We start from the raw sequence: 25,419 nt of genomic DNA on the forward strand, positions 1-25,419 counted from the left end.
TCTCTCACTCTCTCACTCTCTCACTCTCACTCGACCCTTGAACAATATGGAGGTTAGGGGTGCCAATCCCATGTGCAGCCAGAAATCTGCAAATAACTTTAGATACCTCAAAAACTTAATTGTCCCTCGGTATACATGGAGGGTTGCTTCCAGGGCCCCTTGGAGAAACCAAAATGTGAGGAGATTCAAGTCCACCACTCTATAAAATGGCATAGATCAATGTATGTAGTCAGCCTTCCACAACTGTGGATTGAAAATAGGACATTTATTTTTTAGAATCTGCATATAAGTGGGCCCACACGGTTCAAATTCATGTTGTTCAAAGGTCACCTGTGTATGCGTGTGTGTGTATGTGTATATATATATATATATATATAACAGTGGTTGATATGGTTGCTCCATTCTTTTCCCAGGTTGGTGTGAAACCCTTATAGGGCAGATGGAAAGGCATAGCTCTATCTAGCCACAGCTTAGGTTGGCAGAAGCTCTTTGATTTCAGGTTTGCTGAGCCTTGAAAGACTAACATGCCAATTATAGATCATTAGGCCAAGAGAATATCCTTTTTGTTCTTTAATTGAGGTATAGCATACATAATGAAAAGTATACTTTTCAGAAACTGAATTTATCTTGTAGCTCAATCAAGAAACAATGTTATTAGTACCCCTCCTGCCCACTTGTTACTACCCTCCAAGGATAACCACTTTCTTGATTTGAACAGCCCACATTAGTTTTTCCTGTTTTTGCACGTTAAGTAAATGGAATTATGTAGTCTGTACCCTTTGATTTTATTCAATGTATTGTTTGTGGGTTTTACCCATGTTGTTGATTGTAGCAGTAGTAATAGTAATTCATTTTCACTGCTATGTAGCATTCTTTTTCTAGAATTTATATTCGGCTCTTTTTCAAAACTGCCTCTTTTTCTTTCATGCTGGCTTACTCTTGTGACCCAATTTGAGTGTATCGAAGACTAGAGGGAGTTTCTGGTGGCTTCTAGCAAAGAGAATTTCCTTTTTCTTTAAGGAAATGGCTGGTGAATTGAGATCACCAAGATAGTTTTTTGGATTTTTTTTACACTATATTGGAGTGATTTGGAGCATGCAGAAGCAGCTGAAGGGGTAGAATCAGTTCTCTCCCTCTCCACAGTCTCCTTCCCCATTTCTCTTTGGTATTTTTTCTGACTTAGTCTTCCAATGTATGTGTGTTTTAGTTTAAAATAAATCAAGACTGGAGGGCATCTTGTAGCAGTGATTGAAGGAGGAGAGAATGTCATATCCTTTCCCCAGAGAAATAACTATGAAGCAGGACAGAACTGACACAAAAAATGAACTATTTCAGCAATCTGGAAGTTCATTAGAGGCATACAACAATCCAAGAAGTGTTTGTGCTTAAGAAACTGCTGAACTTCAGGGAAGAACAATGAGAATCTGTGGCTTTGGCTTGGGACTCTTCCCATGCTCTCTCCCTAGCTCTATTGGTAGGGAGGTTCTGCCTGGCTGGTGCAGGCTGTGAGGGTGTAAGGGTGAGAAGGTGCTCACTCAGTTTAGGGTGATGAGCAGCAGCCCTGCCCATGGCCTTATTGGTTGAAGTAACAGTCTTGGAGATAGGCAAGTGGAGAGAGACCGTGGCTCTCTTAGCCTACGATCGTAGTTATAATTGGGGCAAGACGAAAACTATTTGAAGAAATAATGGCCAAAAATGTATTTAAGGAGAATCTCATCCAAGAAGCTCAACAAACCTCAAGTAGCATAAATACAGAGAGCTCTATACCTAGGCACATCATTGTCAAACTGTTGCAAATGAAAGAAAAAGAAAATCTTGAAAGTAGTAAGAGAAAAATGACTCCTCGCATACAAGGGATATTAATACAATAACAGCAGACTTCTCACCTGAGACAATGGAAACCGAAAGGGAATTGAATCACATTCAAAGTATATACTTAAGAAAACTGTCAACCCATAATTCTATATGCAGCAAAACTGTCCATCAGAAGTGAAGATGAAAAAGACATTTTCAGATAAAAACTGAGAGAATCTGTTGCTGGCAGACCTGCCAGTTCTTCAGGCCAAAAGGAAATGACATTTTGGTAACTTAGGTTGCAGGGAGAAATAAAGAACACTGGTAACAGTAAATATGTAGGCTAATGTAAAAAAGATTTCTCTTGCCCCTTTCTTCTTAAAAGACTAACATTGCATAAAGCATTAACTGTAACACTGGACAGAATTGACAAAAACAACTGTTTCAGCTCTCTGGAAATTGACCAAAAATATATATAACATACACACACACACACACATATATATATATATATGTGCGTACGTACATGAGAAATATGTGGGACAGAAATTATACAAAACAGGAGGAATGAAATGGAGCTGTATCGGAGTAAAGTTTCTACATTTTACCAGCATCAAGTTAGTATTAATCTGAAGTAGATTGTGATAGGTTAATAAGATGTTGATTGTAATCCCTAGAGCAATTATTAAATAAATAACTTTAAAATACAGTTAAAAAACCATCAGATCAATAGAAGAATTTAATGGCACACTAAAAAGTATTTAACACAAAAGAAGGCAGTCAATGAGGAACAGGAATAAAAAAGAAGGAAGACCTATAGAAAACAAGTAGCAAAATGACAAATGTAAATCCAGCTACATTCATCGTTGCATTAAATATGAATGGTCTGAACACTCTAATCAAAAAGCAGAAATTAGACTAGATCAAAAAGCAAGATTCAGCTTAATTATATGTTGTCTATAAGAGTTACCCCTTACATCCTTAGGTAAAGGGTGGGAAAGAGATACCATAAGTAATCATAAGAAAAAGCTAGAATGACTATATTATATCAGATAGACTTTAAGACAAACAATATTACTAGAGCCAAAGAGGGATATTTTATTACAATATATCAGGAAGACATAATAGTCATAAATGTATATCCACTTCACAACAGAACCCCAAAATACTTGAGGCATAGCTGATAGGATTGATAGTAGAAATAGACAATTCATCAGTTACAATTAAAGATTCAGTACTCCACCATCAATAATTGGTAGAGCAACTAAACAGAAAATCAGCAAGGTTCTAGAAGATCTGAAGTACATTGTCGACCCATTTGATTAAGGGGCCATCTATAGAACACGCCACCTGGGAACTACAGAATACACTGTCTGATGAGCACATGGAACATTCTCCAAAATAAACCATGTGCTAGGCCATAAAACAATTGTCTCAAGATAACTGTAATGAAAAAATAACAAGTGTTGGTGAGGATTTGGAGAAATGAGCCCTGATGTATGGTGGGAATGTAAAACAGTATAAACAGTTTGGCAATTTGTTACAAATTTAGACATGAACTTACTACATCAGCAGTCTTTCCAAGGAATGTACCCAAGAGAAATGAAAACATGTCCACACAAAGGCAGGTTCATGGGCGTCCATAGCAGCATGATTCTTAATAGCTAAAAAGTGGAAGCAATTCACATATCCCTGTGCTATGTCCTTATGATAATGAAAAGAACCAACTGTTGCTACAGTGCTACAACAGTAGATGAATTGCAGGCTCCTCATGCCAAGGGAGAAACACCCGACCCAGAGATCTGCTATGTGTTGTCGAATTTAATCTACAGGGAGTAACCAAAAAAGCAAATGGTGTAGAGATGGAGAGAAGTCAGTGGCTGCCAAGGGTAGGGGAGGGGTGGGTGGTAGCAGTGATTAACAGCTCATGGGCGCTTTCGGGGTGATGGAAGTGTTCTAAAATTGGATTGTGGTGATGGTTGCACAACTCTAAATTTACTAAAAATCATTGAATTGTACTCATATAATGGATGAATTTTGTGGTATGCAAATTATACCTTAATACGGATGTTTTTTTAAAAATGTGGTTAAAATAGTTTGGTTTCTGTTCTAACATCCATAAGTGTGCTCACAGGAAAAAAAAATCTACAAAGGTGGAAGTTGTGAGCCTGTTGGTCTTCCGAGGCCAACCCAAAGGTCATGGGGCACATGCTATCCTCCCCCACCCCACCCCAAGTTGGAACCATTAATTAGATGAGGCTAGAGTGGGTAATGAACACTGTTGGGTTCTCTGTTTTGTTGCTGTGGGAAGTAGTTTCTATTCCTTCACTTTTCTATGGAAGAGAGTCTCTGTCACAAATTGCTGATATTCAGAAATAATCTGGGCCACACACAGGTGAGAACAGCCCTGCCCCCCGCAGCCCCCACCACTCCCCCCGCCCTTGTCTTGGGTGGAGGAGCATTTAATTCAGTAGAACATAAGCTGCTTCTCCAGAGGTTCTACACTTGAAAGGTAAGGGCTGGGTCTTTTGTAACCCATGGCCTGTGTGGGGTGTTAGCTCCATGAACAGTCACCTCTATGTTTCACTGAAAACATATCTGAATATGCCTTGGATTGTCAGCAGGCTAGGACCAGGCTTGCTCTGTAACAGGCACTGTGCTGGTCCTTGGGGACAGAATTGATAGGATGCTAAATGATCACACTACTGTCTGGCATACCTTATTATGAAGGAATGTGCAGAGGTCTTGGGGAAACTGTTGAGGGGTATGGCTCAAGTGGGGTGGAAGACACTGGATGTCAGAGCAGACCATCTCTACTTCCTCATTTTACCTGGGAGGAAACACAGGCAGGGCAGAGACAGACTAGGAGCCCCATTTTCTCTTCTTAACAGTCTGCCATGTGGGCCTCGGGTGTGGCACAGGTATCCTGGTGACTGCCTGTCCTTGACTTCCATTGGGGTGTATCTTCCTCTCTCCCCTGCCCACATTGCATAGTGCATATCATTAGCTGTGAGATGGAGTTTCACTTGGGAACAAGGGCTTGCTTCGTGCACGGTGTGAGTGGGAGGGGCTCCTGTCTTCAGCAAGGGGCCCTTGGCTTACTGGAAGCTGGCAGTAGCATCTTGAGCCATTAGAGATGTTATTGGCTTTAGTGTTTCTGGCTTTCCACCTCTCTGGGCAAGCACTTGGAAGCACTGACAGACTGTATCATGTACCAAAAGTGCTGTTTATTGGGCCAGCAAAACAGGACACCTTTGTTGAAGTTAGTGTCCTTAATGACAGAATCACTGCCTCGTTTTTCTTTTGAGATTTGGCATTTACTGAGGGGGTAGTGGGAGGTGACACATCTGTATAGATGTCACCTTTCCTGTGCCCAGGGATCTCATCGGCTGATTACATGGAATTAAGACAGGGCTTGGCTGCCTGCAGTGGTGTCTGTGGGCACATCATCCGCGCTCACATTATCACCCAAGTCCTCTTTCAAAGCAAAAATGAACCAAAATAACATGATAGTGCAGCCACATGGGGGTGTGTGGAAATGGGGCCTACAGGAAAAAGTTTACATCACCAAAGTTTTCCAAGATGAATCCATGTAGCTAGAGTTCTTGTTATTTGGGCAACACTCTTTACAACGGCCTGGGAGAGAAAAGATAAAACACAAATACCAGGGCTACCTGCTCTAGCAGGAAGTAATGCCAGTGCATACCGTGTGAGCCTCTCCTGGTTTGGTTTGCACACAGGCATCCATCTGAGTAGTCCAAAACCTTAGCTGGATACAGAACTTTGTTATCACCTGAGAAAGTTCCCTCAAGCCCTTCATGTTTCCTGCCCTCCCTGACTGGGTACACTCTCCCACTCTAGACTAATCCTGCCTCTTCTCAAACTTCCTTGGAATGGAGTCATGCAGTTTGAGCTTAGTGTGGTCTGGCTTCTCTTACTCTCTGTGCTTTGAGATTCATCCCTGTTATGTATATCAGCATTTTGCTGAGGGACTCCTTTGTGGATATTCACAATTATCCACTTGCCTATCCACAGACACCCAGCTGGGTAAGCTTGACTGCTGTGATCATTCCTGAAGAAGTCTTTATATGGACATTGGTCCTCATTTTTCTTGGTAACACCAACGGGTTGAATTTTAGGGTAACAGGGTAGGTGTGTGTTTAGTTGTTTCAAAGAAACTACTAGGCTTCTTCCCCAAAGTGTCCAGGCCATTTTACTCTTGCAGATGTCGGGGCTGGCTACTTCATTCTCACTTGATATTGTCAGTCTTTACCATTTTAGGTAGTGGGTCTCCAGAGAGGTCTGGGTCCAGGTCCTGGCCTGCTTGTATGACCATCATCCTTTTCCCCTTGGTAACAGAAGGGTGATCGTTGCTACGCTGGCTGCTTGCCTGCCTGGTGATGGGTGGGGGTCTTCGCCTGCCATGTGCAGACCTGCGGCCCCGCTCCCCCATTCTCAGGACCATGCCCCACTGCAGCTGTGCCTGCTTGCCAGCCAGCTGTCTGCTGGAATGTGTATCCTTGAATGAGCTGGGTGAATGTGACACAGCTGTGGGCTTTATGGTTCAGAAAAGAGCCCCGGTTCTCACAGCCCGGTAGGTATGGGTGTGGCCCTCACCCTGGCTCTCCTGCAGTCTTCCTCACAGGGATTAATCCCCCTGTCTTGTGTGAGAGCTTTGGAAGTCCTGCAGCCAGAAGCTGTTCTTCTTTGTGACCATTACTTCCCTGAGTGGGGGCTCTGGCACTCTGTGAGAGGCCCCTCAGAGCCCAGCCCCTCCCCAGCACCTGTTGTGGGCTGGCCACTGCCTTTCACTTCTAATTCTCTGTCTGCTGCTGGGCAACTTCCAGGAGAGCCCGGGCAGTCTCAAGGAGCGGCTCCATTAGCTCCAACTAGAAATCTTAGCCTGCTTGGGTTTTTAGCGTGTTCAGCGTGTGGGAACCAAGAGGTACGTTCCTTTGGAAATCAGTTCCTGGTTCTGTGCATCCTTGCCTACCTCAACTGCCACCTCCAGACTTCCATGGCCTCTCTGTCTCTTCCTCATTCTGTGCCTCTCTCCTTCCCTGTGGGCTCCTTATCCCAGTTCTCTCTCTATCCACCTGCGTTTATTCTGGACCATATCTTATTCCAGGTTTAATTGAAATTTGAGAGGCTTACCTGTACTTCTAAAAGTCATTAGATTATTTTAGGGTATCAGGGTGATAGACTCTGGGTGCCCTGTTTATCACTCCAAAAATGACCCCCCAGTTCACATGAGCCTGCCTGGTGACAGATAAGGAGCTCCACCATGTCACCACCTCCCTGTTAGGCCTTAATGGTGTCGTCCTCTGGCCATGGAAAGGATAATTTCTCACCAGGCAGTGCAAGCCTTCTGGGGATGTCCTGTGTGGCGGCCTCTGTGCATGGTCATCAAGGTAAGCATCATAAGTGCTCATCTTTCAGCTGTAAGGAACTCTTCACACGTATGAATTAAGCAAGTTTGAAGATCATTTGAAATTATTTGGTATAATGATGCAGTGCAATTTCTGATACCTTCTCACAAAGCACATGTTCCTGTTAGTGCTTTGCTTGTCAGGTGTTGACAGGCTCACCATGTAACTGGGGCCCTGGCTGCTGTTTCAGGTCATTTTATGCCAGGGAGGGCCTCTGACCAGCCCTCTACTTTGCTGGCTGAGAGCAGTTGTACCAGAACCACAACCAACCCAGGAGGTGGGAGTGGTGAGTGTGTACTGGCTGGAGCACTGGGGCTGAGGGATCTCACCCTGTCTCAGAGCCGCCTAACTTGATGAAGGAGCAGAATGAAGGGGCCTGTGCGTAGAACTGGTAGAAGCAGGAGTGAATGCCTGTGAACCCCCAAGGGCGTGTATAATCTCAGGTGGGATTAGCAGGGGTCACGTCAGGAGAGGAACATTTTCTTAGTTATCACAATGTGTCCTGGAAGAAAAGGCCTGTTTGCAAGAGATTTCTGAGATTTTTCTCTCAAGACGAGCATGTGAATCATAGTTGTGAGCCTGAGAGCGGGCAGCAGGTGGTGGGAAAAGAACAAGGGTAGCTGGCAGCCTGATTCCATTCACCCTCGTGTTGCCTGAACAGTTCACCCCACCCTTGGAGCCCACCATCTTTTCTGAAGGCTGGTCTTTCTTGAGCCTGCATTGTTCAAGGATCAGCTGTACTAACACATTTCATTTTTAGTATCGCAGAATCAGATTAGTTAATATCTGATCTATTTTGAAGCTGTTGAGCTCACAGTGGCAAATACAAATTTTCCAAAATTCTTCATGTTGCTTATTGGAAGGTAAGACTTTATCATTGTTGACAAATACTGTTGGTTGTTTTCCTTGAAGCAATAGGTTTTGTTTTGAGCACTTTGGGGAGAATGGCTGCCAGACACCCAAGTCTGAATAACCACAGTGTGTCTGTCAGTCTTTCCTTCAGGTAGCAGGAGTACTTTATCTTGTCACAGAATATTAAAAAGACACATACTCAAGGGCTAAAGTTTAATACAATCAATAGCTTGTCCTTCTTCATCAGGGCATTGCCCAAAGTGTGACAACACTGAGTTCTGGCACAGTTTGGCACTGCTGTCCCAACTTGGCGAAAAAGGCGGATGTTGTCTTAGTGTTGCAGTGACCTGGCAGAGCCCCTGGAAGGATCCCGAGGACCTTTAAGAATTTATTTTTTTTAAAGGGGAACCGCTGCCTTACAGCAGCCAGCCCGGTGTAATGCAGAGGAGCTCAGGTGGGCCCAGCCCTGCTGTCTAGTGTGAGCAGAAGCCAGGATGCCTGGCAGGGCTCTGTGCTCACATCTCAGGTGGCACAGTGGATTATGTCCTACTGAGGTCAGACAGTGGAAGAAAGAGAAGCCCTCACCTTGGGACCTTGACCTCAGAGATCTTTGGTTGCAGGGCAGGTGGCCGGAGGAGTTAATTCACAGCAGAAAAAGTGAGGGGGCTGCCCGGAATGTGCACATTGTGTTCTGTGAGGATCTTCAACTAGATGCATTTTTTGTACCTTTTAAATTTGATAAGGTCCCCTCAAGGTCAGCAACATCCATTCTGCAGATGAAGAAACCGAGGCTTAGTGAGATTTGGTGATGGGGCCAGGTTCCCAGAGCTGCAAAGATGCACCTGGTCCCCCTGGTCCTCCTGGCTGACTTGAGTGGAGTCTTGTGGCTGCTGGACTCAGAGCAGCTGGAGCAGATCTGGGGGTGGGGGGACACCTGAGCCTGAAGGGATTTGCCAGAGGAAAGTGGAGAAGGATCCAGCCGTTTGAAACAGATATTTAAAGGCGGACAGGAAACTTCTAGGCAAAGTGTGCACTTTCCATTTATCACAAACGTGTGTGGTCATCACAAGCTGGAAAGCAATGTTTGTTTCTTGTGTGTGGTTTACACCTGCACCCAGGGGACTCTTTCTGTGAGTTCATGAGGAAGCTCACATCCCAGGAGGTGCGTTTGGGTTCATCTGATACATAGAGTCCTTTCTTGCTAGAGAGTACTCTTCGGTTCTCATTGTGTCCTCTTTGGTGGAAGATTGGCTCGGCATTTTATCAGGGGACCCAGAGGAAGGAGGAGACACTAGCATTGGTGCTGTGGCTGGCGCAGTTGGTGTTCAACATTTTTTTCACTCTCCCAGAGCCCTTTCACTTTGGGAACCTGGATTCTTGAGTTCCAAAACCTCACCCAGTTTCATGGGGCAAGCAGTGGTCCGTGTGTTGTGAGGGTTGTTTCTCAGTCAGGTCCGAGGACCCTATCCATGTCCTCACACTGTCATTTCTTTATCAATTTGGGGACTCAACATGCAGGTGCTGCTGGCCGTCCACAGTCCTTTAAGTATGAATAAAAACACTTTCCTTTTTAACCTAGTACAAAAATGGTGTTTGGTAACCCAAGGTAGAGGCGTGAGATTTAAGGGTCACATGAGATCCATCCTCTCCCACCCTGTACCCTCTGCAGGCCACAGGCACCCAGTTAGTCCAACCAGAAGGGTGCCTAGGTCACAGGGCAGTACAGAGTTCACACGGCAGCCTTTAGTGTCCCAGAGTTGGGCAGCCCTGTCAAGGCCACAGGAGCCTAGGTCTGGTATGGACCCAGGTTATCGACAGGCCATGGGCATGTGACCTCAAGAGGTCACTCCCTTCAGTCTTTTATTCACCCGTTGCATGGGGGTGACAGTCAAGCATTTGAGAGGATTACATAGAAAGGTGCATCCTGGTGGCTGGCACAGGGATGGCTATTGTAAAGGCTTAGTAAATGTCCTGGGTGATTTTTCAAACCTGACATAGGTCAGCCTTTCAGTTTTATGACTAGTTGTTGTTAACAAGTGCCCCTTCCCGAATTTCTGAGCAGAGCTGAATTGGATTAAACCTTACTGGTGGTGTTGGGTGCAAGCTGGACAGATTGGCTGCTGGCAGGGTCAAGCTGCAGTGACTTCCTTGGGCAGGAGCTGGTCCTGTAGGCTGCCCTTTTGTCATTTGGTGTTGGGGTCTTTCTGTGGGGCTGCTCCAAGCTGCTGTCCCAGGAGGTCCTGTCTTCTGCCCACCTTCACCTTGCCTCTACAGCTCTTGGTGACTTCACACTGCTGAAACTTGCCCCTGTCACTGCTTCCAGTCACAGTGAGGTCCTCTGGGCTTCCCTTTACAGGCTGTGTGACTTTTTCACGGGCTTCTATGTACCTAGAAGGAGCTCCAGCAAGACAGATTGGATGTCTCCTGACCTTGTTGATGGCATACTGCTCCTCTGCTCCTGCCAGGCACCCTGGGACTGCCTGCCTCTGTACTGGGAGCCTTGAAGGGGACATGGGCTCACAGGCCTAAGCCTGGCCACATGTGCTCCCTCCTTTTCTCCTGAGGTGTTCAGCTGTAGCTGGGGCAGGGTGCACTGTAATGGAGTCCCAGGGTGATAGTTGGATCTGAAATCTCCAGAAAGAGTGATGGCTGGGTTTCAAAAATCCCATCGAAGCCGCTCACCTCCATGGTCTCTGTGGCTGAGAAGCAAAATGTATTTTGACTTCCCGGCCCCCACAAAGCAGGCTCTGGGCTTTTCTCTTGACATCCCAGCCAACAGGGTGTCAAGTTACAGGGTTAGAAGAAGTGGCAGTGGATGCCAAGAAGGGAGTAGAGCAAAGAGGTGAGAAGTGGGTGGGCTGCAGGGTTCCAGAGTCTGGGGAGGGGGCCAGACACTCTCCGAAGGCAGGCAAGTCTTGGGCTTTAGGGCGCAGTCTGTCTGTGCAGCAGAGTTCCCTTTCTTATCACATGGCATATCTCTGAGCGAATGGCCTCTGGGAAGAGGAGGGTGTCTAAGTCCCACATGGGGTCTCAATGAACAGCTGCTACGCCCACGTGGCCGTGAAAGGTCCCAGAAATGTGTGTGCCGAGACACCCAGTTCCCAGGTGCCTGCTGGTGAGATAGTGCCAGTGGTAGGACTACCAGGGAACTATTTCTGAAAATGTTTCTGGAATTGGTGCAGGGGTTGGGGGGTTCCTCATTGGATTAAGCATGTGGAAATGCTCTCTGGCTTTCACTCAGATGCCATTCCAGGTGGTATCTGAAGCCATGGTGGCTCCCAGGCCTGAGGATGACCCCTCCTTTCCTCTGGGACCCCTTCCTCATCCTTTTTCTTCATTGGGCCACTCTGGTCTCTAGCCAGGTCTTTCTGGGCCTGCACATCCATCCTATCCCAAGTCTATATTTGCCACAAGCAGGCGTGCCCCCTCCCTTGTGGAGGAGAACTGCGCTGGTTGTCGGGGGGAGGGGGGAGGGTGTCTTTGAGGGTCAGCAGGGGTGGTTACTAGAAGAAACTTTTTTCCCCCACCTTGTCTTTCAATCCCAAGGTAGTATCTAGGGTAGGTGGCCTCTGTTGAGGACAATCTGAGGGAGGACAAGGAGTTACCGTGGTGTGGGCTAGCTCCCTGGGGGCAGAGCTGAGCCATCTGCCCCATTATCTTAGTGATTTAAAGTACTGATGTATTGGTGTGAGGTTGTCTGTCAGGTCTGCTGGTTGGCTAGTCCCAGCTGGGTGCTGCTTCTTGGGTTCTTGTCCTTGCAATCCCGAGTCAACTGGGCTGGATGTCTCGTGTGGCTTTATCACTCATGTGGGATGATTGGGCCCATCTCCATGTCTGTTTCTGTGACCCTCAGAGACCCTTTCTTCACACAGCTAGCTTGGGGTCCTATACTGGGGTGGTCTTGGCACACTCAGACTTCCAAGAGTGCACACTCCAGGGGCCCAAGTAGAAACTGCAAGTTTCCTGTGACCTCGTCTTGAAAGCTCACAGTATTGCTTCTTCCACGTTCCCATAGTTCAGAGAGCAAGCCACAAAACCAGCCCAGATCATGAGGACAGGACTGGACAGGGTGTGAGCATAGGTGAGGGTCAGCTGAAATAAGCTGCTTCCACAGGGCTCTCAAAACTGGACAGAGGGCCTCTTCACGGTGGAGTGCTGGTCATCTGTATGGGGTTTTGTCACTCATGAGTATTAGGGCTCCTTCTACTTAAAAAAAAAAAAATTATTAGAAGGGAAACTACACTTCCAGACGTGGAAGCAGGCCTGAGCAAGAGAAGCGTGGCTCATAAGGCCTAGAGCTCCCTCTTAACATCCACCAAAGTCCTGGACTTACAGGCTAGGGGTTGGATTTCCAGGGCCTGTTGTTTGAAAAGACACATAATGACAGAATTCAGATGTCCTTTTAAGTGAATTTGCACATTATTTAGCTACATAGCATCTATGCGCCTGTGGACATAGCCACCCACATATGCAAGGTTACCAATCAGTCTGTGGGCATCTCTGGGTTCCTTGTGAACTCACAGACCCCATCCTGGAATGAGGTACCAGGGAAGAAGAGGGAGTGGGTGCATGGCACATAGCCCACAGAGCAGACACAATTCCTGCCCTCCCAGGTTTGAGAATATTCAGATATTACCTTAGCGGCTGGCCGATTGCCTGCTGTATGCCATACCACATTCTTGATGACCATCCTCCTTATTGCTTCAGGAAGGATTAGGGCCCTGACTACCGCAGCAGCCTCCTAGGGTGTCTGAACCCTGAGGGGCAGCTGGGCAAGAACTATTGCATCCTTGTCAGAGAGCCACAGAGAGGGACGTGTTGTGCCCTAAGCTCACTTATAAGAGATGAAACCAAGACCCAGGCAGCTTTGTGGGGGTGTAACAACACCCCACCCTAAGTATGCAGACTTGGTACGGTTGTCCTTTGTGAGCACAGCCATGGGCTCTGGGAGGAGACTCTGTGTCCTCCCCCACACTCAGCCAGCATGGCACTAGATGGAGATTCCTGTCTCTCTGGCTCTGGGGAGCCTCACCCTCTCTTCTGGGGCCATGGTGTCACATTAGGGCTGGACCCCTCTCTCTCTTGACTTTTTTTTTACTGGGTCACCCTGGGAGCATCCTGGCTCTCACAGGAAGCTGCAGTCCCCAGGCCTTGTGGAGACAGGCTCTGAGTGGGGCCATGGGGCCTGGCTGCTGTTCCTTTGACAGCCTCCAGTCCCAGATTGGAGTGGGGGAAACTGCCTGTAAGATGGACAATGACAGTGTGGGCAAACTGGCTCGGGGTTGCCATGCTGGCACTGTGGGAAGGTGGAGGCACTTTTCCTTGGATGAGTTTGTTGGAGTGAGGGTGAGGAAGCTCGTTGCTAGCAGGGTGTTCTGCTCAGGCCTTTGCTGCCCTTAAGTGGGACCCCCAGAGTTCTGCCCTGAGCTTCCTAGCCACAAGATGGACATTAGGGGGTAGGGCTAGGAATGCTTCCTCAGGCATGCATACAGTGTGGGTGTTCCCCGTGAATGCACTGTGGGAGTGCTGACCACGCTCCAGGGGGCAGGGTGTGGGAGCGATGAGCCTACCAGGGACAGACAGTTTGAAGTGCATCTTGAGGTGTGAGTTGTGGCTCAGTTGGGGGATTTGGGGATGTGGTGGAGGGAATGGTGGTGAAGGCAGGAGGAGCCTACAAGTGGAGGAGCCCAGGCTACAGAGACTAGAGAGGCTAGTGGGAGATGTGAATGGGCTCCAGTGGGAAGAACGCACTGAGGCCATGGTGGAGATTTGCAGAAGGAACAGGCAAGGCTGGTGCTGATCTAGCAAACCTCCCACCCCACCTTTAACCGCACCTAGCAGCCCACCTGCCTCTGCACCCAGCCGCTGGGCTGGAGAGATATGGAGAGAAGAGAGAGCGGGTTCTGGCATGGAATGGTTGCTGCTGACCCCAAGGAGGAATTTGTTGTCCTGAAGCTTCGTTGGGCCCACAGTCGTCCCCAACTTCTCTACTATGTGCAGTAATCTTGGGGATCTTGTTAAAGTGCAGGCTTTGATCTAGCAGGTCTAGAGCAGTGGGATGCTACATTTCTACAAGCTCTGGAGAAGCTGCCCTGGCTGCTCTGGAGTCAAGGTATATGACTGTCCTGTCCACCAGGATGGGAACTGCCTTTTATCCAGGAATTTATCCCTACTGCCTGGCACCACACCTGCTTCATAGGTGGGCAATTAGCAAATAAGAGTAAGAGAATGAGTGAGTGAGTGAATGAACAAATAAACAAATGAACGAGTGTGAATGAAGCACACCTTCCCTGATATCAGGCAGGCCCATTCAGAGAATGACAAAGGTCAGAGCCACCGAGGACACTTTCTGCATTCCCTTGATGAGACTGCTTCCTCTAGCACAGACTGGGCTGGGGTGGGAGTGGGTGGGACACTAAATATTAACCTCACACTGACTGCTGACTGGTGAGCAGCTGAAATCCCATCGTTAGTTAGGTTTATAATCCCGGCCTTCCCTCCAGAAAATTTGATGGAAGTTCCTGGCAGGTAGCATAACTTTTGTGTTTGGCCAGCCTAAGGCGGGGAGGTAGTGAGACCATTTTTGCTGATAACCGTCTGGCTTGCTTCCAGGTATTTCATAGGATCACATAAAATCTTTCGATCATTCTGTTATGTATAGGGGGTTTCAAGATGGGCAGGATAGGCTTATTGGAGTTACACTGAAATAATGTAGCTTCCAAATAAACTTGGTGCCCAGGTGGCTGCTGTGTACTTGAAATAGTGTACTTTGCCTCACCACTATTCCCCTGGTTTGTTGGAATAGGTTTCCTCTGCTTTTGTTCTCCTGGCCTAAATAGTTTTATATTTTAAAACAAATTTGTAAATAAGAATGCCTATGTTAATTTTAAGCTGGTATCAAAAGTGGGTGTTCCTTTTCCTGACTTAAAAGAACTCTCTGGGAAGGAACTGACTTGAAGCACCTTTGCTTTAAAAATGGAGCTTAGGAAAGTTTTTCATGTTGGCAGTTAGAGGGGCTGGTGACCCCTCTGTGTTTGGAAGAGGTGGCCTTGTGCCTATAACATACCACAGTCCCTGTGGGCGGGTGCCACAGAGGAAGTGCTTGCAGCCCGGCAGCCCCAGGGTGAACTGGAAGCCTCCATTTTCTGACAGCACCTGAACCCTACCTCACTTCTCAAAATGAAGGCTGCTTGTCACAAACCGGTTAGAACTGGCTGTTGCCATGGTTTTCACGTTGGAAGGCACAGTTAAAGGGTCATGTGACCAAGGAGGGAAATGCCTTTGTCACATGACTTTTTGGTGGCCTGATTAGCATACAGGAAGTTCACTCCCTGCTGGCTGCTGGGATGCTGAGTGATCATTGATGGAAGATGACATCATCTCTTGGACGAGTTATTGATTAGTCTCATCCAAGATGGGACCTGGGAGTGCTGTGGTCAGAGTGGCCATCTCAGGGAGCTTCAGCCTCCAAATGGCCTCGGTCCCTCACCGTGTCCTCTTCCCTCAGGCAAATTTCAGTTTTATTATACATCTCACCTTCAGAAGTGCATGCCCTTAGTGAGATGATAAAAAGTGATTAATCGCTGTAGGTCACTGTAATCTCAGCGCACACTTGCTCAGGAAATGCCTGCTGTCTAAACCTTCATGTGGTTCTGCTTGGGCTCTTTGCTTCCTCTATGTGCACCCACCTGGAGCCTACCTAGGCCAGGCCAAGACTAGCACCAAAGTTCCTATGCTGGGGCCTTGCATCTTTTTGATGTCTGTGTGCACATCCAGAGAACCTGGGATTGGAGCCCCTAAGTCACTTTGAGAGTTGGTCTTGGGTGGAACGGACAGCTAGCAGGGAGACAGAGACTAGAAAAGGCAGTGGTTCCTTAATTGCATCGGTCTTTGATTTATGAGGCCTGAGTGAGATGTCTTGAATAACTTTATAAACAGCAGGCAGTTTCTGGACTTGAGAATGCAGTCTGATAACCCCAATGAGGGGTTGTATAACTTGAAATAGGTGTTTTTTTGTCCACTCCCCTGGTTTCTTGTGAGAGGCCAGCTGGCAGTTAGTTGTGCTGGTTAAATCAGATCAGGACTAGGAATGTTGAGGTGCAGCCACCAGGCAGCTGTGGGAATCAAGGTTAGGATTGGCTAGTGTTGGGATGGGGGTCTAGGGTCCAGGGGTAGTCAGAGAATCCTCAGGGTCTTGTCCTCTGTGAAGGCGCATCTCCCTCCAGGAATAGAAAAGGCGGTTCAGTGGGCTATTCAAACACCAGTTCTCCATCTGTACTCTGCCCCTGCTTAGCTGGGATGTAAGTAAGGGCTTGAAAGAGTGGGACAACTTTGAGCTTCCAGTTAACTTCATCAAGTTTGTTCTCTGGGCCACAGTGCCACCTAGTGGATGTGTTTGATCCTTGGTTGGTTTTACAGCCGTTGAAAGGAAGAATCCGATTTTCCTTCAGCACAAGTGCTGAGGCCATATCTTAAGGGAAAGTTTACATTGTGCTATCAGCAAACAGAACTGCTTGGTTGGGAGTGAAATGCTGTCTCTGGGACCCATTGGTCCTGTGTGTGGGGTCAGTGATGCTGTAGCAGAGGCTCAAGTGTGTATATGTCTTAGGGCAGGGGTCCCGAGCCCCTGGGCTGCGGACTGGTACCAATCCATGGCCTGTTAGGAACTGGGCTGCAGTTCCTAATGTAAGGAGGTAAGCAGTGGGCCAGCAAATGAAACTTCATCTGTATTTGCAGCCGCTCCCCAGCACTAGCATCACCACCTCAGCTCCACCTCAGATCATCAGGCATTAGATTCTCATAGAAGCACCAGTCCCTTGGTGGTCACTGTCTTAGTGCATTTAGGCTGGGCAGGGGTGGCTTTGGCACCAGATCAGTCCACCTACTGTTAGAGTATGGGGGTTAGGGGTTGCTGGACACCAGTTTATGAGCACGTCATCAAGTAGGTGAAGAGTATCCAGATGTGCGAGAGAAAAATGTGCTGCATGTTCTTCTCGTCTATTTCAAAACATGCAGCTACTCCTTCCATGTTGCCACTGGCAGGAATGAAGAGGCCATGTGTGGCCCAGGAGGAATATCCAGCAGGCAGCTTCAGCCAGGATCTAGAGCCAAGTGTTTTTAATCCAACACCTAGCCACATGGTAGAAAAAGGAATGGTGGTGGTTTCCAAAATGTTTTTGTCACCTTCAGGCACAGGAGTGTCCTCATCCCTGGGGACATGGAGGTGGGCACCAAGAGCTGTCCCAGCTGGGAGGGGTGCCGTGTGGTGAGTGCAGTGAGAGAAGACAGCCTGGGTGGGTGGTAGGGGGGCCATCAGGGAAGACACAAGGAGAAGAGACTGTGGAGGCCCGTGGGGCACTTGTGCTCGTCGCCTTGCTGTGTCTGTATCTTAATCTGGATATCTGCAGGATGTGAGGCCCTGGGGACAGTATCCAACATAGTTAAGATGCTCTGGTAACAACCTACTATTCGTCCTCCACAGTGACATGAAGTCCGAAAGGAGAGCCCCCTCACCCGATGTGATCGTGCTCTCTGACAACGAGCAGCCTGTGAGCCCGAGGGTGAATGGGCTTCCAAAGGAGACCTTGCAGGAGACCAGCACTGAGGCCCTCATGGTGAGCCTTGTCCCACTGCTGGGGACCACCCCACCCAGTGACATCCCTGAGTGCAGCTATTAACAGTGAGGCCTGTGCTCCCAGCTGCTGGACCTCCTCTTCAACCCTGTTCTCTTTTGCTGACAGAAAAGCAGCCCCGAAGAACGAGAAAGGATGATTAAGCAACTAAAAGAAGAGTTACGATTAGAAGAAGCAAAGCTCGTTTTATTGAAAAAGTTGCGGCAGAGTCAAATACAAAAGGAAACCACCACCCAGAAGGTGTGTGCATGTCTGTTCCCTCCTTGAGGATCAGTGAGAGCCATTCAGAGTCAGGTTGGAAAGGTTTCCCCGGGTGCGTGAGGGCTGAGGTCTGAATAGAAACTTGCAGGCTGAAGTTTGAGTTTCTGATTTAGCCAAAAGGATGTCAAAGTGAAAAGATATCGGAGTATTACTCAATCTAGAATGTTCCAGATCTGAATACGTAAAACAACTCCCTATAAAAGCATCAAGCTAATGGAATGCAGATAGGTATCTGAAGCTGCTGGAAACACACTTCTGTCCCAAGCCCGTTTGCAGAAAGGCCTCCTGCCCTGTGGCTGGCTGTGCTGGCCAGCAGAGGCTGCTGTGGGATTGTGTCCTGGGGCTCCTGCTCCTGCTACCTCCCCTGGTCCCCAAAGCTCTTTGCAATGCTGCTTCAAGCACAGTTTACCAGGTGGAACAGGTTCATGTTTGTTTTGTTAGGTTTCTGGGAAGCTTCCTGGTCAGTAATGCAGCTGCCTTCCTGTTTATCATAACCACTGTCACTAAACCAGGAAGTGAATATATATCGGGCAGGACGGCTGACAGTATGTAGAATACATGTCCTCTAAGGGAGAGCAACAGAAGGATGCTTACTGGTCTGACTTGGGAGTTTGCTTGAGCTCTCTCCCTACGCGTTTGGCAAGTGGACTCGGCCTGACCTCTGTTAATCTCATGGTGAACAGAGCCTACCTGTTACTTGTTTCCTCGTCAGTTGTTGAAGACACAGTGAAGTGACCCAAGTTTGTCACTATCCATTCCATAGTGGAATATATGACTTTAAGAATCCCACAGTTGGGATTAACCAACCTGTCCAGGCCTCAGGTCCTTTCTCATCGTCAGTCCAAGCCAGCAGCTGAACCACAGAGTGATGCCAAGAGTCTCCAGGGGGTGAGGAGAAAAGCGCTCCTCTGCCCATTTGAACATGTCTTTTCCTGCTGCAGATAGACGGGGGCCACTTACCAGGCTGGAAGCAGAACCTTTGAGAGCCTGGGACCTTTGGAGGAGGAAGAAAACCAATCCTCTGTCAGGATTACATGGTGGGGTATAGGGCTGGTGGCCTTCTCATCATCTGTGTCCTGCTCTCTTGCAGCCCGCAGGCTCCGCTGGGAGCACCGTGACCACCCCTCCCCCGCTTGTTCGGGGCACCCAGAACATTCCTTCCGGCAAGCCATCACTTCAGGTCAGTTTCCCTCTTCATCGGGCTCCTTAGCCACCCTGAGAAAGGCTACCCATTCTTTCTGATTAAACTGAAGTTTTCCTGCCAGTGGCCCAAAAATAAAAGCATGTTCATGCTCCAGACTAGGCCACTGTTGACATCATAAATCACATGGGAGGCCCCCTCCATGACTGCCCCTGGCAAGACAGGAGAGGGGACTAGGATCCTACCTAGACAGACTGAGCTCCCTTTGTTCTGAGTCTCCCAGGGGCAATTGTGGGGCCTGGCTGGGCCTTGTCTCAGCGGGGCTCAAAGCTTCCTCTCCCCACAGGGTGAGACAGGCAGAGTTCTCACCCTCAGCCACAGGACTGAGGTCTCAACAGGAGCCTTGCTCCCTCAAACTGTCCCAAGCCCCCAGCTCACACCAGCAGGTGGCGGTGCCAATAGTGGTTGGCTAGACTCTTACTGTGGTGTGTCCTGTGTCCTGACTGAGCCCAGGTTTATGAGGCTCATGTTGGAGTCTGTGTTCCTTGTTCTGTATTTTTTCTCCTACTCCCTCCTTTTTTTTGTTAAGTATGTGGTTTTACAGAAACAGCAAACCTGTTTGTTAAAAAAAAAAGTCATGTAAGATCTAGGGATTGGTGTCATTGACAGACCTCTTCGACTCGAATGCCTGGCAGTGTCATTCCACCACCCCTGGTTCGAGGCGGGCAGCAGGTGTCCTCAAAGCTGGGGCCACAGGCGAGCTCACAGGTCGTCATGCCCCCACTCGTCAGGGGGGCCCAGGTGAGCAGGGTGCATGCTCAGGACAGGAATACAGCAGGGCAGCCCCAAGTAACCATCTACCTTGTGAGAATGACCTGTCTCAGTCCTCAGGCTGGGGGCTGTGGAGCCCAGCCCTTCTCTGCCTCCCTCCATGGTCCATCATTGTCTTGTCCCCACCCCACAGCAAATCCACAACATCAGACAACATTCCAGCACGGGGCCACCACCACTTCTCCTGGCCCCCCGGGCATCTGTGCCCAGTGTGCAAATCCAGGGGCAAAGAATCATCCAGCAGGGCCTTATTCGCGTCGCCAACGTCCCCAACACCAGTCTGCTCGTCAACATCCCGCAGGTAAGGGTCATGCTGTGCCAGCATGGGGAGTGCGCCATACAGCTGCCCCTGAAAGGGCCCATGGTCCTGAGCCACAGTGGGGTGGTTCAGCATAACCTACCTGCTCCCTCAAAGTCAGGTGAGGCCTCAGGAGGCCCCATGGTATTTGGACTTGAGCTCCTTGGGACCTTTCAGGCATGAAGGTTGCAGGCAGGAGTCCTGTGTTCAGATCTGCCTCATGACAGAGGTAGAGAGCTGTTGAGAGGGAAAGGGTTGCAGACATGAGCGGAGCCATGGGGAGGCTGAGGGGTTGTGGGAGGCAGATTTGGGGGGGACAGATGAAACCAGGTGAGGCGTCTGATGAGCCTGGAGACAGCTAGGGGGCACCAGAGCCCTCCCCACCCTCCCCCTTTCAGGCACAAGCATGTGAGGAGAGCGTGTCTGCTGATGTCCTCATAGTACCAGCACATCTATTCTTAGCCACACATCGCTTCACCTCTGGACAGAGCCTCTGAGATGGGGCGGATCTGTCCTCACCCAGCAGAGCCAAGAAGACAGCAGGACTAGGGGAGGAGGGCAGGCTGGAAGCAAGAGCTTCATTGACAGATAAAATTACTGGGTCTGCAGGGACTTTTGCTGATGGGCGAGTTAGCTTCTCTACTGCCATTGGCCTGGTGCATCCTTGCATACCTTCCTCCAAGAACCCAACCCTCAGGGCTCTGAGCAGCGTCCCTGCCTCCTCTAGGTGGGATTCAAGTGCAGTACTTCTACCACATGAGGTTGTCCTGGCAGTTCATTTACCCCATAAACCTCGATTGTACCCCTTTCGTGTGCCAGACCCTGTTCCTGGCTTAGTGTGCCAGGAAGATGGAAAGCAGGCACGGTGTGGGGTTCTGCTGCCTATGGGGTAAAGAACCTGAGAAGGAAACAAGGAGGAACTTGCTGATTGGTCAATAGGGGGTTGGCCAGGCCAAGGTGCTGCAGTGGTATCCTTTATTTTAGGGAGCCTCGTCAGCTCCAGAGACCCTCTGTGGGGGTAGAGGTCCTGGGAAAGCATCCCAGGCTTCCCAAGCTTTGTGATGAATTGTGGGCTAGTTGTCAAGTGTGTGCATTTTCTTGGGGATGGTATATGCAGCTTTCCTCAGATTTCCAGGAGGTTCTTCAGCCTAACAAAGTTAAAGGAACTGGCATGGTCAGCTCCATGTTTTGGAGAGAGCACTTGACAGTGTTGGGGGTCAGTGGACTGACTGGAGCAAGGAGATGATGGAATATCAGCCCCTGGGGCCAGACAAAGATGAGAAAGTAGCGCAGGATCAGCAAGAGTTGAGAGGGGAGAAGGGCAGGGGCTGGTGCAGGAGCTATATTTTCTCTTGCAACTCTGATGAGGACACATGAGGTGACTAAAACATTAGTGTTTCCTAACAAACACACATAAAGATGCTCACAAGGGAAATGCCACAGATGCTGCTTGAGCCACCATTGCACTCCTGCAAGGAAGGAGACCGCCCAGACCTATGCTGGAAGGAGGGCCAGGCTGTAGAATCAGGACAGTGGCCATGCTGCCTGGATGGGGGTCAGGAGGCCATAACTGAGGGAGTGCCCATTGTCCTGGTGGCTTCATGGGTGTCCTCCTGTGGCAAAATGCAGCACATTATAGATTTTAAACATGTACAGTTTATCGGATATCAAGCCTCAGGAAGCATGCTTATGAAATTGGTTCTTGCTCAGGCTGAACAGTTTAATGCTACGCTGCCTGCTGCTCACAGGTGTCAGGCAGCTGGGAATTTCTATCTTAAGGACTCTATCAGTGCAGATAATGGTGCTGACTTGGGCAGTGGGTGCAGCGATGGGTCCTGCCTCAGGGCGGGGTGCCCCTAGTACCCTGACCAGGTTGTTGTCTCCCAAAAGCCCTCCCAAGCCTCGCTGAAAGGGACGACAGCCACTTCTGCTCAGGCCAACTCTACCCCCACCAGCGTGGCCTCCGTGGTCACGTCTGCTGATTCTCCAGCCAGTCGACAGGCAGCCGCCAAGCTCGCACTGCGCAAACAGCTTGAGAAGACGCTGCTTGAAATTCCCCCTCCCAAGCCCCCCGCCCCAGAGATGAACTTCCTGCCCAGTGCTGCCAACAACGAATTCATCTACCTGGTCGGCCTGGAAGAGGTGGTACAGAATCTGCTGGAGACTCAAGGTGAGTGGGCCTTGTGCTAGGGCTGTTTTTATCTCTTGCCGCTGAAGTTTCTGTTACATAGGGGTTTTTTTCAGTGCACAGCACATGTCAGTGCACCTACAGTGTACCTAGAATTATCTTGAAGTGCGGATATTATGGATGATGTTTTGTCATTAGTTCTGCTTGCCGTGAGGTGTGATAGCTTCTTAAACACATTGCAGGCACCTTTCTTGTTAGGGCATCTTGAGAGCCAAGGTCCAAGGTCTTGCACATATGGTCCAGGGGGACAAGCAGTGGCCCTGTGGTGTTGGTGTGCTGTAGGGCAGATGGGCGGTCAGTGAGGAGGGGTGCCTGTGGGTGGCTGACGTGATAGGCTTTGCTTCCAGGTAGGAAGTCATCACAGAGGTGGAAGTTCCCAGAGCCTGGAGTGCTCGGAGCCCCCAGCGTGGGAGAGTGGGGATATCGACACCAGAGCCAAACTCACTCGATCGTTATCTTTGGAAACAGTTTAGAAAGCACATCTGAGTGTTAAGAAGTTTTAGGAATAAAAGGGTATAAACAGGATAGTAATCAAAACCAATACTAGAAAAGAAGTAGAGGCCATGTTGGCCATTAGGGAGCCTTCACCAGACACTGAACTGAGGATACTTGTGCCCTGAGATGGAGCTGGTAGTGACATTAATTGGTCAGCCAGCCTGAACACTCTTCTTATATGATCTTATCAGATCCTCAGAGCTGGGGAGGAGGCAGGACCATAACTGGTCCAGGGGAACAGGGGAGGAGCTGATGGGCTCTACCTGTTAGGCCGCCTTGAGGGACCACAGGGCTCCAGAACCAGACCCAGTGGGGAAGGGTGTAGGCTCCCTTTGGTGTCTCCTTTATGAGGTGATATTATTGGCAAAAGAGTTATTCCACGGCCAGTATAGGAAGGATGGATGGGAGGCCAAGTCGGGACTTAATGCCTCCTTGTTCTTGCACTGTGAGTGGCAAGGCAATCAGCAGAAGCCAAGCCGATGGCACTGTTTTTGAGAGTTCATACCAAGGATGCCTAACCCATGGCATTTCCAAAGCTTTGGCTAGCAAAGGCTGGCCCAGTGTCTGCACATAGTCAGTGCCTAATACGTTTTTGCGGAAAGAACAGATGATGTTGACTGACGCTTTGGTTTTCTGATGCCCACTGGGCCACATGGCCCAGGGCACTGTTCCTGCTCTGTCACGCACCTCACCTGGAGGTGGTGGGGGTTCTGACAGTGTCCTGTTCTTTGATGTGAGCCTACTCTTCTTCCCCTGCAGCAGGCAGAATGTCAGCGGCTGTAGTGCTGTCCCGGGAGCCCTACATGTGTGCACAGTGCAAGACGGACTTCACGTGCCGCTGGCGGGAGGAGAAGGGCGGCGCCATCATGTGCGAGAACTGCATGGCGTCCAACCAAAAGAAGGCACTCAAAGTGGAGCACACTAGCCGGCTGAAGGCTGCCTTCGTGAAGGCACTGCAGCAGGAACAGGAGATCGAGCAGCGTCTCCTGCAGCAGGGCACTGCTCCTGTGCAGGCCAAAGCTGAGCCTGCCACCACCACCCACCCCGCGCTGAAGCAGGTGAGTCCTTGTCCGGGAGCCAGAAACACAGCCCCAAGGCCTGGGAGCCAGGCTGGGGCCCTGCCCTCAGGCGAGAGTCCTGTTCCCTGGCAGAGAGTTACTGCTAGCAGGCAGAATGTTCTGGTGTTCTTCCCCACACTCGCGGCGAGCATCTGCCCGATTGTTAACTGTGCGTCTAAATTGCGTTTAATGGTGGTGTTTGGTGGTGAAAATACTAATTTGCAGTTTCTTTAGATTTTGTAGCTTTCACGCGCGTTGTGCCAGCTGACAAGTACTTCTTGTCTAAGAGGACTTTCTGAAAGCCACATTGAGATACAAGGGGCGTTTGGAAGAAATGTTCTAGCTAAATTAAGGAGAGAAGCAAGTTTGAAATTTTTTTTTCGGTTGCTTTTTTTAATGCTTTGCTTTCCCACCCCCTGTCGACCCAAAGCTTCCTGTTGGCAGTTTTTTGTATCCTTGGAAGTCATTTGTAATTCACTAATGACCACATCTTCTCAAGGTCCCTCCATAGTGGGAGGCCACACTGCCCTCAGGAAGCGGCCTGTCCTGTGGGGACTAGGCCTTGTGTGGCCACAGCTGCTGCCCTTTGGTCACTCTAGGTCCACCTAGGCCGGACTGTGGATGGTGCTGACCTTGATTTCAACCCCCGTTTGTGTAGGTCATAAAACCCCGGCGTAAGTTGGCGTTCCGCTCAGGAGAAGCCCGCGACTGGAGTAACGGGGCTGTGCTACAGGTCAGAACTGCAGTGCTGGGAGCCCCCTGCGCCGCACCACCAACCAGCCCTCCACCCCAGACTGTGACCACGTCAGCTGCCTGCGTGTCTGTCTGTCTCTATTTCCTTCCCCTCCCCTCTTGGTATAACTTACCTGGTCTCCTGATTTTGGACTTTAGGGACCCCATGTGGGTGGGAAGAGGTCGGCCAGAGCAAGGAGAGGCTGCACTGAGCGTCTCGCCCTTTGCGCCCCCTTCCCCACGTGAGCCATCACACCCTCTTCTCCACTGTAGGCCTCCAGCCAGCTGTCCCGGGGCTCGGCCACGACACCCAGAAGCGTGCTGCACACATTCAGTCAGTCACCCAAACTGCAGAATGCAGCCTCAGCCACAGCCCTCGTCAGCAGGACCGGCAGACATTCCGAGAGAGCCGTGAGTGCCGGCAAGAGCAATGCCACCTCCAACTGGAAGAAGGCACCCCTGAGTACAGGTAGGTGGCCTCTGCAGGGCTCAGAAGTAGGGATCTTGCCATGGTTGGGTCCATCCCTTCTTTATTTTTAACGAAGATGTGCATACACACAGGTTGAAGGGAAATGGCACAAAGGGCCCTGAACTCCCAGGCCTGCTCCCTGACCCTCATGCAGAATCTCTTTTGTTTACTAAATAGGACACCTTGAGCAAGTGCCAGCCCTGGGTAGATGCTGATTGCCCTCGCTATCTTCACGCTTT

The 25,419-nt window shown here is 49.4% G+C and overlaps 1 protein-coding gene across 11 annotated transcripts in view; it reads left to right on the top strand.

The window, feature by feature from the left end:
* The window catches only part of GATAD2A (GATA zinc finger domain containing 2A), an 86,455-nt gene that overhangs the window by 57,212 nt on the left and 3,824 nt on the right, over window positions 1–25,419 (top strand). For 9 of the 11 annotated variants that reach the window (XM_039867976.1, XM_039867977.1, XM_039867979.1 and 6 more), the window contains 9 exons: window positions 17,557–17,689; window positions 17,816–17,947; window positions 19,059–19,148; window positions 19,779–19,910; window positions 20,074–20,241; window positions 22,129–22,408; window positions 23,681–23,979; window positions 24,638–24,712; window positions 24,985–25,180. In XM_039867976.1, the coding sequence (XP_039723910.1) occupies window positions 17,557–17,689; window positions 17,816–17,947; window positions 19,059–19,148; window positions 19,779–19,910; window positions 20,074–20,241; window positions 22,129–22,408; window positions 23,681–23,979; window positions 24,638–24,712; window positions 24,985–25,180 (1,505 nt within the window). The remainder of the gene's footprint in view (window positions 1–17,556; window positions 17,690–17,815; window positions 17,948–19,058; window positions 19,149–19,778; window positions 19,911–20,073; window positions 20,242–22,128; window positions 22,409–23,680; window positions 23,980–24,637; window positions 24,713–24,984; window positions 25,181–25,419) is intronic. The other 2 variants (XM_039867981.1, XM_039867980.1) reach the window with 1 other exon arrangement.

This window comes from Pteropus medius, unplaced genomic scaffold (assembly GCF_902729225.1).
Source record: "Pteropus medius unplaced genomic scaffold, Ma_sr-lr_union100, whole genome shotgun sequence".
NCBI lineage: Eukaryota > Metazoa > Chordata > Mammalia > Chiroptera > Pteropodidae > Pteropus > Pteropus medius.